The 18,325-nt window shown below is 32.4% G+C and overlaps 1 protein-coding gene across 3 annotated transcripts in view; it reads right to left on the bottom strand.

Moving 5' to 3' along the window:
• LOC118182364 (cytochrome b5-like) overlaps positions 1–18,325 on the bottom strand; it is a 121,737-nt gene that overhangs the window by 8,628 nt on the left and 94,784 nt on the right. For all 3 annotated transcript variants that reach the window (XM_035351699.2, XM_035351700.2, XM_085819272.1), the window contains exon 2: positions 4,863–5,281. In XM_035351699.2, the coding sequence (XP_035207590.1) occupies positions 4,863–5,027 (165 nt within the window). In that variant the 5' untranslated portion in view covers positions 5,028–5,281. The remainder of the gene's footprint in view (positions 1–4,862; positions 5,282–18,325) is intronic.

The raw sequence follows: 18,325 nt of genomic DNA, 5'->3' as shown, positions 1-18,325 counted from the left end.
TATTAATTTCCGCCCGGCCGGGTTTCTAAATAGTATTAAATCCGAATTTCCAAATGAAATAATTGGCATCGATTTATTGGGCCCTTTCCCAAAAAGTCAGTTAAATAAAAGTCGGTATCTCCTTGTTATGGTTGATCATTTTAGTAAGTGGAACGAAATTGTTCCCTTAAAACGAGCCTCCGCGAAATTAGTTACTGATTCTATTTTAAATAAATATATTTTAAAATACGGGGCGCCCCTAAAAGTTATATCGGATAATGGTCCTCAATTTGTAAGTAATATATTTGAAGACATGTGCCAAAAACTGAGCATACGTCATTTAAAAATGGTCCCGTATCGGCCGCAATCAAATATAGCGGAACGGATCAATAGAAATATAGTGAAAATTATCCGTAGTTATGTTAAAAATTTTCATAAAAGCTGGGATAACTATGTCAATGAATTAGCTTTCGCCCTTAGGACCGCAAAACACGATACAACGGGCAAAACTCCTGCTGAGTTATTTTTAGGCAGAAAGATTATAACGCTGTTAGATAAATTATTTTATGTTCAACAAAGAGAATTTAAAATGGGTGATATAGAAAAATTAATTAAGGAAGCAAAAAAGAACACTGAAGTAGCACAAAGAAAACAGAAGCTCTATTATGATATGAAATGACGGGGAGTAACTTATAAAGTAGGAGATGAAGTATTAAAAATTAAGCATTCACTTTCTTCAGCACCAGAAGATAAAACCGCCAAATTTTTTCCACGATTTGAAGGACCATATGTCATAGAAAAAATAACTCACGCTGTAGTGGTGTTAAAAGCCAGGAATGGTGAAACATGCTCCGCAAACATTGACCAGATAAAACCATACTATGACCGTAATAAAATGCAAATATTTAAAGATCTTTTGCAGGATCCGGCACGGCAGGCACAAGCTCCAGAGGTGGAACAACGACAAGCACAAGGGCAAGCCATTAGGAGGCAGGAGCAGTTGAAAAGAAAGTTTCCCCGTTGGAAAATTGAAGGTAACAAGAAAAAGAAGCCGTTCCACCGACCAGAAAAGAGAGAGCACGACCACTCCCAGAATGAAGAAGGGAGAAGTACGACGAATGCAAAGAGAGCCAGGAGAAATGACGGCGACTATAACCCGGCTCCAAAACGGAAGATCTACCCATCGGACAGGAGTCTACGCAGCAAATGTCGACGAATTGATGACGGAACACCAGCTGCGGAGGCAAAGAAACAAGGAAAATTTGAACAGCCAGCAACGAGATCAAAGCAGGAACGAGAGAGAAGTGTCCCGGTTCCGCCAAGACCAACTGCCATCAAACAGCCAAAACCACAGGCAGAGGCGAAAAAGAAGGTCTTCAAGGGTGACCGAACTGGAAGGAAAAGAAAGCTCATAGAGGAAGGAACAGAAGGGCGAGCCCGCACAAGAAGGAACATAAACCAAACGCTAATCTTTGCTACCTTCCAGGACTGGGCAGAAAAACGAATGTCCGAATATCACAAAGATAAGTAAAACTTTATGTTACTTTGCAACCTTAAGTTAATCTTTCATTCTTACTGCAAGTGGCAGAATTCAAGACGTTTTACATCATGTGAGGTCTACCTTTATCGCCAAAAAGGCGAGAAATGAGTTGTTACCTATTTTGGTATTATGTTTTTCAATTACTCGCGAGTAAAACTAAAATTAATATATAATAGGAATGTGTAAATACTTGAATATTGTAAAAGTTATTGTATAAAATTTTATTTAAAAGATTCTGGCAAGAAAGAAGTTTTAGTCTGAAAGACTTTTGAAATGTAGTATTTCAATGTAGAAGAATTGGCACTTGCTTGGAAAAGAATAGAAGTTAACAATGTACTACTAATGTGTGTTTCAAAATGCGTAAAATTAACGGCATGTTAATATGTTCTTATATACAATGTGAACTGTTATTTTAAGAGTTAAGAAATACTGTGATATGTTAAAAGTGAAAGTAATGCCAAAAAAGTTTTTTACTTATTCGTGTGACTGTAAAAAGAGAAAATTATTGTGAATATGTGTTAAAGGTTGAATGAATGTAGTTAGGCTCTCTGACGCTACACTTCAGAGTTAGCCACTTTCAGAATAGTACCTCAGGGTTTAGAGATGAAAATAAGGTGTGTTATGAGGTCTTGTTATGTTGAATTTTAACACGTTAGTGTTTTGATTGCAGGCGGTAGTGTTGAACACTTGTACATGAACACATTCGTGTTTGGTGTTTTCTTTTACAACACATGTCAGAGAGCACGGGGAGATAATTAAATAAATTAAATAAAGTCATGAATGAAATAAGAATGTTAAGAGACATAGAAATATTCATGTTACTTGCCATTTAATTGTGTAACATTTCATTAAACTAGTTTTCCTTCCAGATCTCTGGAAGGAACCAGATTTCAACTAAAAGCTCCTGTTTAGATGCAGTACAGATGAAAAGTAATTGTCCATGGAATTGATAATGCAAAAAACGATTTTTTTTTAAATTTCTAGTTTCTAGTGAGAAATGTTTGTAAACGATTGGCCTCGCGTTAGATTCTAGAGCTAAAAGTTTTCAACAAGGTCGTTTTAGACCTCAGTTTCAAACTAATGAACTCTGGCGGGAAGTATGTAAGGATCTTAAGTTTTACTAACGTTTATTTTATTTTAAATCTTTACTATCACTTCTTATTTTCTACTTCCGGCCAGAATTAAAAGCTTTAACTTATTTATGCAAATTTGTCTTGCGAACGCCAAGTACTTAAGTTGTGGCTTTTTGCCAAGCAAGAGGGAGAGGAAGGAGTGATTAGGAGCGGGCCGCTTGCCATTGCAGTTTTACTCGGTGGCTGGTTGCCTTCAAGGACAGAAGTTTAATCCTCTTGATAATTTTAAACGTATCGTAGTGTTAACAGTTCTCTGTACTACATACGGCCTTTCTGTTAATATACGGCCAATCTTCAACTAGACACTTGTTTATTAATCCAAAGTTAGTTTAGTTAGAATTTAGTTAATATTTTTATATTCTTACGTTCAGACCACAAGTGGTTGGTCTCTGTATTCCGAAGTCCGGAAATCATTGTAAAGAGAGAAGAATAAAGGGTTTCGTATACCCTTCCTGTGTATCTTGTCTACTTCCCACATTTATTGAACATAGCTTTAGTAAGCTCCCTGTTCCGAGTCAGGTCATTGAATGTTCCCCAAGCAAGTAAGGAGGAATACTGAACCTGATATGTTTATATCTTATACCAAAGTCATTGCAGAAAGGAACGCTATCAAATGTAGATAAAACGGTTTGAATTTGGCGTCTTAGATTAAATTAGTTATTATAGCAAGGCACTCGAGAATTTCTGAATAACACACTACTAGGCAGTAAATAATTATCATGGGAAAATTATAAGGATAGTTTGATAAATAAGTGGACTGGAGGACTGGACTTGTGGTTTCGGTGAATATAGAAATAAGGAAACATTTATTGTGTTTATTAATATACTTGTCTATAAAACATCTTTCATGCACATGATAAGTCATCTGTTTTATTTGCAAGTAGATAATCAACTCCTCAAACGTGAATAAGTGCAGCGATTGATTCTTTCAAATTTGCGCAGCGGTGTGTAATCCAATTTTATGTGTATGAAAGTATGCAAAGTATACAACGTACTGAAAGTATACAACCAGCAGAGATTTTTGTAGATTAAATGCTGAGACGATGCTGAAACTTTGAAGCGTACGGCAGTACTTAATTGATGCAATAATTAAGAGATGAAAGATAATACAGTGTAACATATCTGTCACATCTAGGCCGTTTGATCAAAGGGAAGGTTGAACAAGCATTGTAAAATTACGGAAGCTAAGCCACGGACCAACAATGGAAACATTATGTGCAACCACATTCAAGAAATGACTTCGAAATTACACCTCTAGTGCTGGAAAGGTTTCATCGAACCTTTTTTTAAACGTTATGTATCTACTCTCATCAGTTAGTTTCTGAAAGGTACTAAAATATCAAGTGATTTGCCGAACGCTGCTCGCTATAGCAAAACACTAGATCGTTTGAGGAAGAACATATAGAACACTCGAGCTGATACACTCTCTCGAGGCATCGCTATCGTACAAGAAAATGCAAGATCATATATAGCAGATAGCATGTTGACAAAATTGTAGGGTTTTGGATGGTATGTGCTACCTGACCTTCTGCACATTTCTGACTTATCGCTACGTAATTTTGTAGAGTTCAGTACACTGAAGAAGGCTTTCAAAGATAAGCGCTCTGCGTCGAAGTGTGAAGTGCATTTTCTTATGGCTTCACTGTCATCCAGAAGAGTTCCACAGAAAAGAAAGCGATACACTAGCATATCTGTGAGATTATTATCTCAAGGATCATGGAAAATATATCAAATAAAAACCTCTTTTTGAATTAGTGAATAAAGTCCTTTTCCAAAATCAAACCTAGTTAAGCCGAGCTTGCTGTTTCAAACTTGAAATACCAAGCACTATAAAAGTAAGCTATTAATCAGGGTAAAATAGACTAGCGATTACATTTTTGTATTTTTGCTAATAATGTATTTGTTCAATGAAAGCGTTAACAGCAACCACTTTTCTGAGATAACGACATATAAAAGTGACAAGTATTTCTGAGGACATAATTAAATGTGAACGTGCAATTAAATGTATGTGTAAATTAAATTCATATGTGGCCAAAATTGTACGGAATAGTGGATAATCATCTTAGTCTGTATTATAAATAATATTCTGTTAATGAAACACTTTTTAATTTCAGAATAAAATGCATTAAATTTGAATTTCATTTCTCATTAAATATTGTTTAAAATGTTCGATTAATTGTACTTTAAAAGATTTTATTTCATGGTCTTACCTGATCTAAAAATGGCGTGACGTCATACACATGATCACATATCACAATCCAGCAGTCATTGCGATGATAATGGTTTGACACTTCGGACAGTGTGTAGGATCTTTCAGTTCTTAAAGGACAGCTCTGAAATAGTCTTTGCAAAACGGTTGATACTACTTCCTTCATGATGAAAAAATAAGTCAACTAAAAGTTCACAGCTTTTTCTGTTTTTCACTTTTGCTTCGTGTTTGTTAGATTACTATCAAAATTTCACCACGGTTTATATTCAAATGTCGCAAAATTTCAATTGAAGTCAAAACTCAATCGCTGTGTCGATTTCCAACTTTTTAAACTCACAGAGATGTTGAAAGTGTGGCTGTAGGCTTCATAAAAATTATTTAGTTAGACAGTTTCTCTGAAGACAGCTAATGATCTTCTACCTATAAAGAAAATGAAATTTAAAAAATTCTACTGTAGAAGAAATCAACTCATATAATATTTCAGAATTATTTTTTAAATTATTATTCAAAATCTTCTTGATTGTCATTATTAAGACCAATAAGCATTACGTATTTAAAAGCCTTAAATCTACTTAGAAGAAATAATGCGGGGTTCTTTTCTCACCAACGTATTATGCACTGAAATGTTAAATAACCTTTATGCATAATTACATCCATTACGCTCGTTTTACATATTCAATTGCTGTAGGGAACTGCAGTGGCTTAAAGATATTTTTGCAAAAAGTTTGACTTTTTGTAGAATGGTGTGAAAATCTTAATGAACAAGTAGATAAATTAACATAATAGAGAAATAAACAAGTAAAATCGACCGAAAGACAAATCAAGTGTTCGTCTTCAATCCAGAATGGCTGTATATACGCATATACGCAACATAGCATACTAAGGATGAATGGGAAAATGAAAAAAGTACAAAGGCTGTGAACGGTAAACATTTCAGTAAAAGCTCTTCAGAGCATATCAGTTATGTGGAGTTGTTATTGAAGTAAAGAAGTCCATAAACCGGTCGTCTTAAACTGCATGCAGGTCCAATGCACAATAAAAAAGCACATCAAGAGCCGATTGTTTTTATCATTTTTAGCTAAAAAAAACGCCCTTTAAATAGAAAAAAAATAATTTTTTTTTTAGTAAATATTTATCAAAACGTACGAAAACAGTAACAATCATGAAACAAAGAAAAACATTCCACTTTACATTTATTTTCTATCCGAAATTTACGAGCTGGTATCTGCAAGAAGGTTCTATTGGTTACACTTTGGAAAAATGGCATATTAAATTTATTAAAATGGCATACACACATTTTGTTACAAATAGCAAATGTATTGGTAGCTAGATATTAAATTTTTAGACTAAGATTTATTTCAAATAATTCTAATATGTTGAATTAACCACTAAATATTTCATTTTTAAATTAAACTAAAGGAAAAGAAATTAAGAAAACTTTTCAACTAGGACAAAACTTGAGAACAAATAAGACAATCTGTTATCTTTTTTATTTACTAAATGTTTCTTCGACGCATACAGAAAAAACACATGCATATGTATGTAGATAATGATAAGCTTCTTTATTTCTTGCTGCAGCTTTTCAGCTACAAAAAATCATACTGTTTCGATCATGATACAGTTTGTAACCTTAGAAAAAACTATTAGAAAATGTCTTTATTATAAGTTGCGGATGCTAATTGGTCAATCTGGTTCTTTTCTTATAAATTTTTTTTGCGGGAAAAAAAAAAAAAACTGTTCGCGTATAAATGTATTCTCAAACAGCTCCATTTATAGATTTCCTGGGGCGTTTCTCATTTTCGTTTTTAATGTAATCAAATGGATGTAAAATTGAACTAAAAAAAACCATTAAAATCTTTAATCTTGCTTCACATTATTGCCATAGTAACGCAAAATAATTTACAGGAAATGTATTTGCTGGGCGCATGAAACTGCTTCAGAGTCCGCAGGCCACCAGCTTGAAAACACAACTATAAATAACATCCGTCCGATGTTTCATGAGTTCGAAACATTCAGAAGTCGGTTGAAGATTGAAGTGTGCTTAGTGTAACTGAGGAGATTGGGACTGCGCACAGTACTGCGTCACGAGCCGAGCGGCATTTACAAAGACAGGAACAATTACCTCCAGGCAAAAAGTAACAAGGCAGACATGCGGCGTACTAATAGACGTTCGCTAATATAACTCTTTATTGCAACCAGAAGACTGCAAAAAGCTAGTTTGCTCATTGTGCGATCAACATGATGTGTGTGTCTTTCATACCTATCTAAATTGCTTTCTGCGGTGCAGGGAGTATAAGAATTAGGAGAATTAGCATTGAGGTCAATAGTTCTTCGCTATTCAGATTCGATGTAATCTCACTAGCAAATCCTTAGCGTTTAATCGTCTGGAAATAGTATCTGGATGTGGAATCACTTTTTCAAGATCGTTGATAGGCAGGCACTGGTTTGGAAATGGCAGAATTCTCGTTTGGTGATATAATATCTTGGTTCGTACCTAATTCCATATCTTCTAAGATGGTTCAGTCACTGATGACCACTATTGTACTGAGTTCTTCCTCCCTAAGTGTATCATTTTCTGGGTACTGTTAGGCCATCAGTTTCTTTTCAGGAAAGACAATGCTACACATGCAATGATAGTCGCTGAGCAGTTGAAGAATTAAAATATTCGCTGTATGGATTAATTTGCTTATCCAGACAACTAGTGCGCAGGGCCTATTCACAGGTAAAATATGGTCCTTGGAATTGTAAATGTCACATGTATAAATCGATTTTCTCGGGTTTAAATCCAATCAAACAGATATGAAATACTCTTGTGAGATGGCCGGGAACATGTCGCCAACCATCAATAACAGTTCCGAAGTTAAGATCAGAGTTACAAGATGAATTATGATGCTTCAAGATTTAGTCGATGACTTCGTACTGAGTGTGAATGGACTGTCCACATCATGCATCATAATCAAAAGTGATCATATTCTCTATCGCGGACCGCATCTTTCTTACCTGCCGCCTGTCAGATGGACATTTCTGTCTTGCTAAGCTCAGAACTCACAAAGATCCTTTGAATCATTTCTTAATTAGTGCTATTCACCTTTCTCAGAGTATTGCATCTCGACGATGTTATGATACATTTTGCTACGATCTGAACATGTTTTGCGAGGTTGCGGGAGAAAACAAGTTAACATTTTTTTTCAAATTTGGTTATTATTTTGCGAGCTACTGAAATCTTACATTTTTTACATTAATTCTATTTTTATAATCATAACATAAGTAGCCTATTTAATTTAATTTAAATAAAATTATAATACCTATATACGAGGCTATTTTATCCAGAAGACCATGAAGTAGACACAATGAGGTATAATCTCTCTGCTTCGTGAAACTATCCAGTGGATGAGAGACGACTATGAATTTGCTCATAACGGTTTGGTTTGTTTATTTGACTATAGCAAAGCACTCGAGGTTATCTGCTTAAGGAGAGGGATCGGGGACTTTTTTAAAGGGTATTAGCTCGTACACACGTTACATATAAAGAAAATCACGAAAACGCCCGTGCAGGCAGCCCGTTCCCCGGAAGTCGCACCCGTACCGAACTACCAGAATTTTACCGCTGGTCGCCCTGTTTACATGGGGTCTTAAGAAAAGCACTGTAAGCTTGTAGAGACATTAGGTTATTTCGAAGCAGGAGACATGAAAAATGAGCAATGCCCTCGCCGGGATTCGAACCTTGGACCTATCGAATACGTGCCGAGTGTGCTGGCCATTACACTACGAAAGGCATGCTAAGTAACCGAGAGAAACATATTACATATACTCCCTCTTTTAAAGAGCGACTGGGGATTAGGGGACCCAATCACCAAATTCTGGTAGTGGAGAATTACCATCTACCACCTTTTTTTTTTTTTTTTTTTCGGGAGCCACTCTAGAGTCTATAATTTTTTCGTTGGAAATACGGCGGCTTTCGTAGTTTGCGGTCAGCTCAAATAGAGGTTCCAAAGTCCACGAGTTTTTTATCTCTATAAAATCTTGCGACGGTGGGAGCGGCCGAGCGGTAAAGACGCTGAACACTGGTACTTCGGTCCGAGGTTCGAATCCCGCGAACGGGCTGGCTGCATGGGCGTTTTCGTGGTTTTCCCCATGTGTAACGTGTATACGAGCCAGTTTCTCTTAGAAAGTCCTCCACGAAGGCATCCCTTCTTTAGGCAGTTAGCCCTCGTGTGCTTTGCCATAATTGAATAATCCAATCTAATCTTGCGCCGGTGGGAGTAATCACGGCAAGATAATTTTTATTAATTCGTCGTCGGGTTTTCTACCATACAATAATTTAACCACCTGAATTTTCTGCAGAATAAAGTTAATGAGATCTTCCCTGTTCATTTTATACCGGGTGTACACTTCGGCTTCTAACTACGCACGGTTCTTTACAACTGGAAAGGTTTTCAGAAGGGCGGTTTTGAAGTTTTGGTACGTTTATGCTGGCGTTACTGTCAGACAAACATAAGATGAGTCACAACAACATACCACAAGTGCTTTAACTAGCAAGTATTACGCCAAGAGTTTTACAAAAATGTTTTATTGACATCTAACTTTACTTCAAAAGCCAGATGAGAAAAACAAATTTATTGCCAGGACCCCCCCCCCCCCCAAAAAAAAAAAAAAAAAAAGAACTTAGCAAATTTATAACAAACATATTTTTATATTTTAATTTCGTAACTATAATAATAAACCACTTTTGTGTTAATCAAAATGATTTATGGTAGCACAAGCGAGAAGAAAAGTGCCTTCGCATAAAACACTGAATTAACAGAAAATGAAAATACTGATTTATATTTAATCCTATAATTTACTGATTTATATTCAATCTTATAATTTACTGATTTATATTTAATACGAAATCCTATAATTTTTTTTGTTATTGTTTTACTCATCACTTAGTAGTAAGAGGAAAAGAAGCTAGAGATCTGTTTTTCCTTTATAATCTGTTATTCATACCAGAAACCGCATATTAACCAACATTTTCTTTCACTCGATATCGTACACTGTTTTGAATTTACGCAGCACTTCTTATTAATATTTTTGAGACGTAAAATTAGGGAGTGGCTTAAAAGTGGATAAATTTATAAAGAACATTTTCTTCTACAATTTCTTCTACTGATTTAAAAATAGTTCAATTAATCTGCAGCATTGAAAAAATATTCTTGAAGAAATTATCAAAAATATTTCTTTGAAATGTTGCATTACTAAAAATATTTCTTTGAAATGTACAAATGGGCCTAAAGATGATGTGCTGTGGTGCTAGAGTGAAGACGAGAATCCAAGCTCTGAAAGTAAAGATGTCGAAACTGATACGATGTCTAGGAAGGATTTTCTATAAATCAAGTAGTTTGTTATATTTAAATATATACTATATTAGTGCCTATTTAAATAAATAAAACTATTTTTCATTTTTCAATACCTATTATCAAATTATTTAAAATTTTTAAAAATCATTTTTCCAATTTCAAAATCCTATTGTGCTTAAATCCAAGGGCTGCTAGTTTCTATTATTATTATTTTTTTTTTCAATTTTCCAATTTGAAAGTCCTGATCTACCTTAAATTCGAAGTAATTATGCTAATAATTGCTGCGGACTAACAGATCATTCAATTTAATTAAACCATAGCTCAGTAAAATTTCAACAATCATTGAAATTCACCCTTTATATGAACTCAATTTAAACAATATTGCATTCATCAAGGTGTGTTTAAAATAAAGGTCACCCCAGCTCTGCAGCCAAGTTAGTGGAGCAAAAATATAACAACAGCAGCGATCGAATCTTGGGCCCGCAGCCAGATTTTCCTAAGGAGGCACAATTCCGGTGTCAAGTGGTTGAAGGGAAGAACAATGCTATACAAGAGAGCCTTCTAGGAGCCAAAAATGCTGCCCAGAAATAGAAAGAGCACGTGAGATTCCAAAAGTTTAAAGTTAGACTCTCTATACAGACAGGATTTGGTCTTAACAAGTCATCCGTCGCTCGAGTTCGTTGTTTTCGTGGGAATATAGAAATGTATCTAATTTCGCCTACAAAAGGAGAGGATTGTTTGCCTAATACGGAAGAAAAGACACACAGATTCATCCAGAATTCATCTTCGGTCAAGCAGCACGACAAAAATGCACATTATGATTTAACAAGCTAGGAGAGAAAAAAAAAAAAAAAAAAAAAAAAAAAAAACGCGCAATGACATGTAAAGGATGGAATATACAACTGATAATTCAAGAACGTATTGCGTCAAATTAAAAAAAATTTCTTATATATGTCACACCGCTGTACAACTGCAAAAATTTATATGCACTGTAACAATAACAGAAGTTTAATTAATTCGTTACCATGTTCAAAATTCAATTAATTAATAAACAAGCGATCTATGCAAAGAAAATTAACTTTATTTCTGGCCCTTCATGTCTTTACTATGTTAAGGTACAATTCAGGTTATCATCCTGAAAATAATTGAATATTAATTAATTTATTGGAGTAATTTGGATTGAAAGACACTGAAGTTACGGAAATTAAATTGCAGTTTATATTGAAGGATGCGTCCTTATACATGCAGTATTTAGAACATTTAACCTTCTCGGAGCAGGGAAACGAGGAATTAACTATACACGGGATTCGAACTATAGACCTTCCCATTCTCAGCTGTATGAATTTAGGAAGGGATGTGATACTTCTTACCTTCTCTCTGACTTAAAGGCGACGGGGGTACGAATTTCAGACAACGAAATCCAGATGGTGACGAGTTATTGCGTGCTACAGTTTAGTTCTAATGCCACTGTCTATTAGTATTTTCGGAGCAAAAAAACATGATAAATTGAAGGTGCTCTAAAGGGGATTTGAAACGCTAATTTTGCATTTCCGAGCTGGACGTGTTAACCATTTACAACGCTAGAGTATGCACGGGGAATGCTATAATTCCTTGCAACTTAAGAAAATAAAATTGAATATTCACAGCATTTCTAAAGGTAAGGCGAACGTAAAGATTCAGAGAACGCTAATAATGAATTATTAGCCCGAAAGATCTAATTATTTTCGAATTTGCGTTTGCGATATTGCTTTGTTTCACTTTTCATTCGAGTCTGTTATCAATCGAAAAAACGTACGATATTATTCTTTTATATTTAATCTGTTTGTTATAGTTAACAAACTAAACTATTTAAAAGCAATGCATGCAGTTCTTAATAATATTATTATTATTTATTACTTCTTCATTTAATTGATTTAAAAATGCATATAATTCATGATAGATATATATTAAAAGCATTAAATATTTTTACAAAATTAGATTGTATATTTTGTCAATTTTTAAAATCCTATTGTGCTTAAATCCAATTTTAAACATACAGAAGATATATAACGTTGTTAATCTAAATGTATATTCATCTAATATTCCTCTACAGATAAACCATTTATATTATATTTTAAAAGAGCCTTTTGGGTTATCTTTAAAATATGAAACTCTTCAGACGTTTTAAAACTTTTTAATTATGTTATTTTCTTACCTGAATTACATAATAAAACTATTATAATGGTAAAACTCTTACAATGCATTACATCACATCTCTTTTATTTTTAGCCAGTAGCAAATTACTGAAAGTTCTTACTCGCTATCTAAAATTGGCCATTCTTAGAAAACCTAGTTCTATTCTTTATCCAGAACGTTGCCAAAAAACTTTAATTAGGGGAAAAAATTCAAAAATAGAGCACCAGCTCCATTTATCTCGCAAAAAGGTAAACCTTCCGTACGTCTACAAATATGAGAGAAGCTTACATGTATTTTATTAAGAATAATATATATTTTCAGAGTTATATTTAAACATTAATAATTTTATTGTAGTGTAGTTGATATTTTCTAATAAGTATATACAAGCATTATTGCCATGTTGTTGGCATAATTATACTTATCTGCAAATCCTAATGTTAAAAGAAATGTTGCAGAATATTTTTATCGTTGTAATTATTACTAAACACAAATTTTTTAGAATTAATTATAATAAACAAAATAATTTTTGTGCATATAAGATTTATAATATAAATGAAAATACATTTATAGCAGATTTACGATAAAATGCGTTTTACAAACGTTTTTTAATCTAAGGAGTAAAGACATTCTTACGAAACTTATCTTTCGTGTCTTCTGTCGTGAGAAGTAGACTTCAGATTTAATAAAGATTAAATTATATAAAAGTATTCAACATATTTAAGTCATTAGCTGGGACACTTGCATTAAATAATTAAATCTATTTAAGAAATAAACCTGTAAATAGAAGTGCTATTTTTACCCTTTAAATTGACCAGTTTGGGTATATGAGTCAAGATTCTTAACTGATAATTGAAATATTGCTTAACTGACAAATAATACTGTAAAATTATCTTTTTTAAAGAAAAAATACCTTTTTTTTTTTTTTTCGCAGTAGCAGGCACTATAATTAGCAGCTGGGTTTGCAGCTACGCTACCGTTTACTTCATTATTTAGATTAAAACTAGAATATCGAGAAAAATAAAAGGCTCCTCAAATAACTTTAAAAAAATGTACAATTTTATAAACTATAAGGGATAATTAAATCTGATAGCTAAGAATAATTAGTTTTTTTTAATAGATACGAAATAAATGAGCTTCAATGCAAACGGCATTGAAAATATTTGCTTTCTGGTGTAAGTAGTACAAATTTAATAACAATTTTTTTTCATTTAAAAATTTTATTTGCCACCCAACTGGGATAGCGGTTAGCGACGCTGACTATCGTACCAAAGGGTTTGAATCCCGGGAAAGGCATGGATGTTTGTAAATGTATAGTATCTGTTCGGCATGGGGGCACTCTAAAACTGCGAAGAGCCGAAAGTCCTCTCGAGAGGTTGGTGGCAGGTAAAAAGGCAGGGATGGGAGACCCCTCGGACCCATCCTTCCGGAGTGCTCTCCATCAAGACTGGAAGAGGAAAGGAGCAAACTCGTACTGTCATTTGTATGCTGCTCGAGACTCTTGCCAACGAGAGGTGCAATCGTGCACTCCTTGCCACGATGAATTTCGTGGCTTGTTCTGATGTTATTGTTAGCAAGTAAGATAAGTCACAAAACAACAACAACATTTTATTTTTATTACGTGCAATGTTCACAAAGATCCTTTACCCAGCCTTATTTTCTTAACCATTGATCGTAGACATATACTTCGCTTTAAATGATGCAAATACTCATGTTTTGGCCTCTTTTGAATTTAAAGAAATCAGTTTTGTAAAATCCTTTTAAATTCTATTTTTAATGGAGCCTTCTTCTTTGAGTTAACCCAAATTTTTTTATTAAACTCAAGACGAACTACCACGTTATTTCGTTACTTTTACACCAGAAAGCAAATATTACTTAAATACTACTTACACCAGAAAGCAAATATTTTCACTGCCGTTTGCATTGAAACTCATTTATTTCTTATCTATTTAAAAAACTAACTATTCTTAGCTATCAGATTTAATTATCCCTTATAGTTTATAAAATTGTACATTTTTTTAAAGTTATTTGAGCACCCTTTTATTTTTCTCGATTTTCTAGTTTTAATCTAAATAATGAAGTAAACGATAGCGTAGCTGCAAACCCAGCTGCTAATTATCATCAGAGATTTATTTCAGAATCAGAGATTCCTTTGAGTAAGTAAACATCAGGGAGGGGGGAGCATTTGACTCTGCTTTCTAATGAATGTTTTTTTGCATTAACTCACCTATTCTTATTCCCAACGTTACGTTTAGCAAAGAAAAAGAGGCAGTTTCTCGCATAAAATTATACATGAAGTCATTAGGAAGAACCTTAAGAAGACAATCTTCCTGCACTTTCCCACATTTAGACAAACAAACCAGCCAATAATAAGCATCTTCAGTTCTGTCGGCTGGAACTTATTTTTACGTGAGACAGTACCGGCGTATCATGTTTCGGTTGCAAATTTTAGTTTCAAAAACGGATGGTTATTCTATTCAATGACAATATCTTCCGTGAATAATTTGCTAATTATTAATTAAGTATTTGCATATCAAACGATAATGTTTTCTGAATGCTGCTGTATTGACACGGGCAATCTTAGTGTTGACAGCTAGGATTGCTGACCTAATCTTCCAAATGGAAATAAACCTCGTCGATAAGATATTTATTCTGCCAATTTGCCCAATTTTTAATAACTCCACAATTAAGTTAGTAAAATTTAATCGCTATTCGATGTCTGTGTTCTTTAGAGGCTAACAAATATCGTATCTTATACAGAAACAATCTTACAGAATCTTTGCAGTGAATTCATTGATACTTTTAATTTTGCAGGAAGCTTTAATGCTGAAAAGAACACTTCCCCCAAAGAAAAAATATTCACGACCTGTATATTTTCTGCTGTGGTAAGAGCGGTTTTACTGTCAGAGTCTGAATTTTTTTTTATAATAAGGATTTCGAATGACTGGAATCTCGCCAAAATTTTTTTTAAATTATAAAATAATTGATAAATGTTAAACCATGCCAAGAATTAAAAAATTTTAAAACCCTAAACTTATCGTGCAATTACAATCCCAGTCGAAATTTTTTTAACCCAAATTTTTTTATTAATCTCAAGACGAACTACCACGTTATTTCGTTATTTTTAATAAAATTTTTTAAGTAATTTCCAGCGATAAGAAATTCAAGAAAAGGGGTTAGTTTTTAAAATCAAAAATACCGGTACCCTACAGAAGGCTGTCAGGAAAAGACAATATTAAAAAAAATAAGTAATTAATGATAAGAGTTAAATAAAAAGTTTATATATATATATATAATAAGAATAAATATTCTAGTGAGCTCGCCGAAATGTTACCAGGAGCTGTGGCTCCAAGAAATAGTTCAACGCAGTATTTTTTAAAGTAATAACATTGAAGGGGGAAAAAATAGCCTACACGCGAAATAAAATGCAGAAAATAAAACTGTTAAAATCAATCGTTGGAAACATGTGAATGGCAAAAAATACAGTAAAACCTATCGATGTGATAAGTGAAAAGTTAAAACATATAAAAAAACTGAACGACGGAACAAGTTAAAACAAAATTAAAACATATGAAAAAAATCAAATTACAAAAATTATAAAAATTACAAAGCGGAAAATGGTAAATTAGCCTAATTAGACTTCCAACCTGGCTTTTCAAAGGAAATTTCAGTTAAAAGTCGAAACAGGCTAACACCATTACGCGTTTCGCCGAAACAGACAATTGAAGCTCTTGTGTAACGAAAAATTAAAAAAAAAAAAAAAAAAAAAAATTAAATAATATGAATTGTCCCGAAAAAATATATATATATAATACATTTAGATACATAGATGATATTATAACTTTCAATAATAATTCTGCCTTTGAGCAAATCAAAATTTACCCAAATAGTTTAACACTTAATAAAACGAATACGAATCAAGATACTATTGAATACCTAGACCTGCTAATTATTAAGCACAGCAAAGTTAAATTATATGATAAAAGAAGGAATTTCCATTTTCATACTATTAAGCTAATTACTTGGAACTCTAATATTTCTAGAAAAGTAATAGAAAACACGTTTCATAGCCAAATAATCAGAATAAAAAATATATGTACTGAAATAGAAGATTTAAAGGAAGAAATAATAAAGCTAATTAATGTTCAAGTTGATAACCAAGTACCACCAAAATTCATTAATTTAAAAATTAAAAAGGCAGGCATTAACTTTATAATTTTTTAGCTCTTTATGGTATGATAACATTACCTTAAACCTTAGCTGGAGGGTAAGGGAGGATTTAGAAGAGTAAAGGAATTATCTTGTAAATTTTTATTGTAAATAAATTTGTAAATATGTATATTTAATCAATACTAGATTCTTTCCTTTTACTAATAAAGGGCCAACTCTTTTCAAAAGTCTCAATTACAGCCCGAATTGAGTGACTTCTTCTAATTTTCCATACTTTAACCAGTATTTAGTAAAGTTTTGATATACCAGTTGGAATCAAGTTTATTAAAACTTTCAATATTTTCTTTCTTTAAATTTAGCTTTTAATAAACATTTTTTAAGGAATTTTTGGGAAATTTCTAGGAAATTTCTGAGAATTTGCTTTAACTTACATTTTCTTTCTTTAAATTTAATAAATAAAAAATTTTTTAGGGAATTCATTTCAAAATTTAAATTTTACTTAAAAAAATTTGGGGAATTTTTTAAAGACATTTTAAGATTTTTTAAAATTTTAAATTTTCAAAAACATTTTTAAAAATTTAAAACATTTCAGTTTTACTTAATTACTTTTTGCAATTTTCACAAAAAAATAATTTTTTCACTTAACTTTATTATTTGCATTATTTACATAATTTTGCAACAGAACACACTTTTAACATTACAAACAAGTTTACATTTATTAATTCACAATAACAACTTAACTCTACTTTACTTCAATTTGAGTACTCTTTTTATGATATTTGCAGAGCAAACTTACATCTATTGATTGGCTCAGCTACTAAACTCCCTATCATAAATAGTTGGTCAGTTAAAATTAAAACTTGAATTATATACTTTTAGGATATTCTTTGATTTCTTCTAGATTTATATTATTTAAATATTTTAATATTTAAGTTTACAAAATTTTTAATAAAACAAAGATAGCAGCTTGGCACTCAACTTTACTTACATAAGCGCCATCTATACAATTTGCAGAACACACTTACATCACTTAGGAAACATTTTTGCAGACCCAACGCTAATATGGTAGGTAAGTTAGAATTAAAACTTACTATTTACTTACTTTTAAGTATTTTTTATGTAGTATTTAAGTATTTTCTAAATATGTAATTATATTTTTAAGTGTATATTTGTTTTTTATAAGTTATGAATTAGTTCTTTTTAGGTTCTTACTGGTTTATATAAATTATGTCTAATTCCTTTTGAGTTTCTTTTTGATTGATATGCATATTCGTGTCGGGGAGGTTTCTGTAAACAAGGGTTTCTAAATTAATTTTTCTGGAAAATTTAATTTTTTAAATAATTTAATTTAATACTAGACTTCACATTGCTTATTTCTCAAAATACTTCATTATTGGTATTTTCCTTTTAGACCTTTAATTTTTATTTGATAATTTCTCAAGGTACCACTTTATAGGTATTTCTTTACTTTATATTTACTTTTGGTTTTGACTTTTACACTTGCCTGCATGAATGACGAAACACGAATTGAATGATTGAAGAGTTAGGTTTGGAGGCAACTTCCCCTTGATACGTCTGTCTCCTGCCTGCTCAACAGTCATTCACTTATGCATTTAAAAAAAAAAAAATTAGATTAATTTTAATTTTCTAAATTGGTGAAATTATTTTCATGGTTTCGTTTTGCACTTGATTTGCTTGTGCTATCTGAATTTAAATGATATTGTAGATTAGTTCGAAAATTAAATCTTTTATATGTTTGCACATTTTTTTAAATTATTTTAAC

The sequence above is a fragment of the Stegodyphus dumicola genome, chromosome 6 (assembly GCF_044657685.1).
Source record: "Stegodyphus dumicola isolate Sdum_Otavi_A_Nest chromosome 6, ASM4465768v1".
Lineage (NCBI taxonomy): Eukaryota > Metazoa > Arthropoda > Arachnida > Araneae > Eresidae > Stegodyphus > Stegodyphus dumicola.
This window is presented reverse-complemented; position numbering and strand designations above follow the sequence as displayed.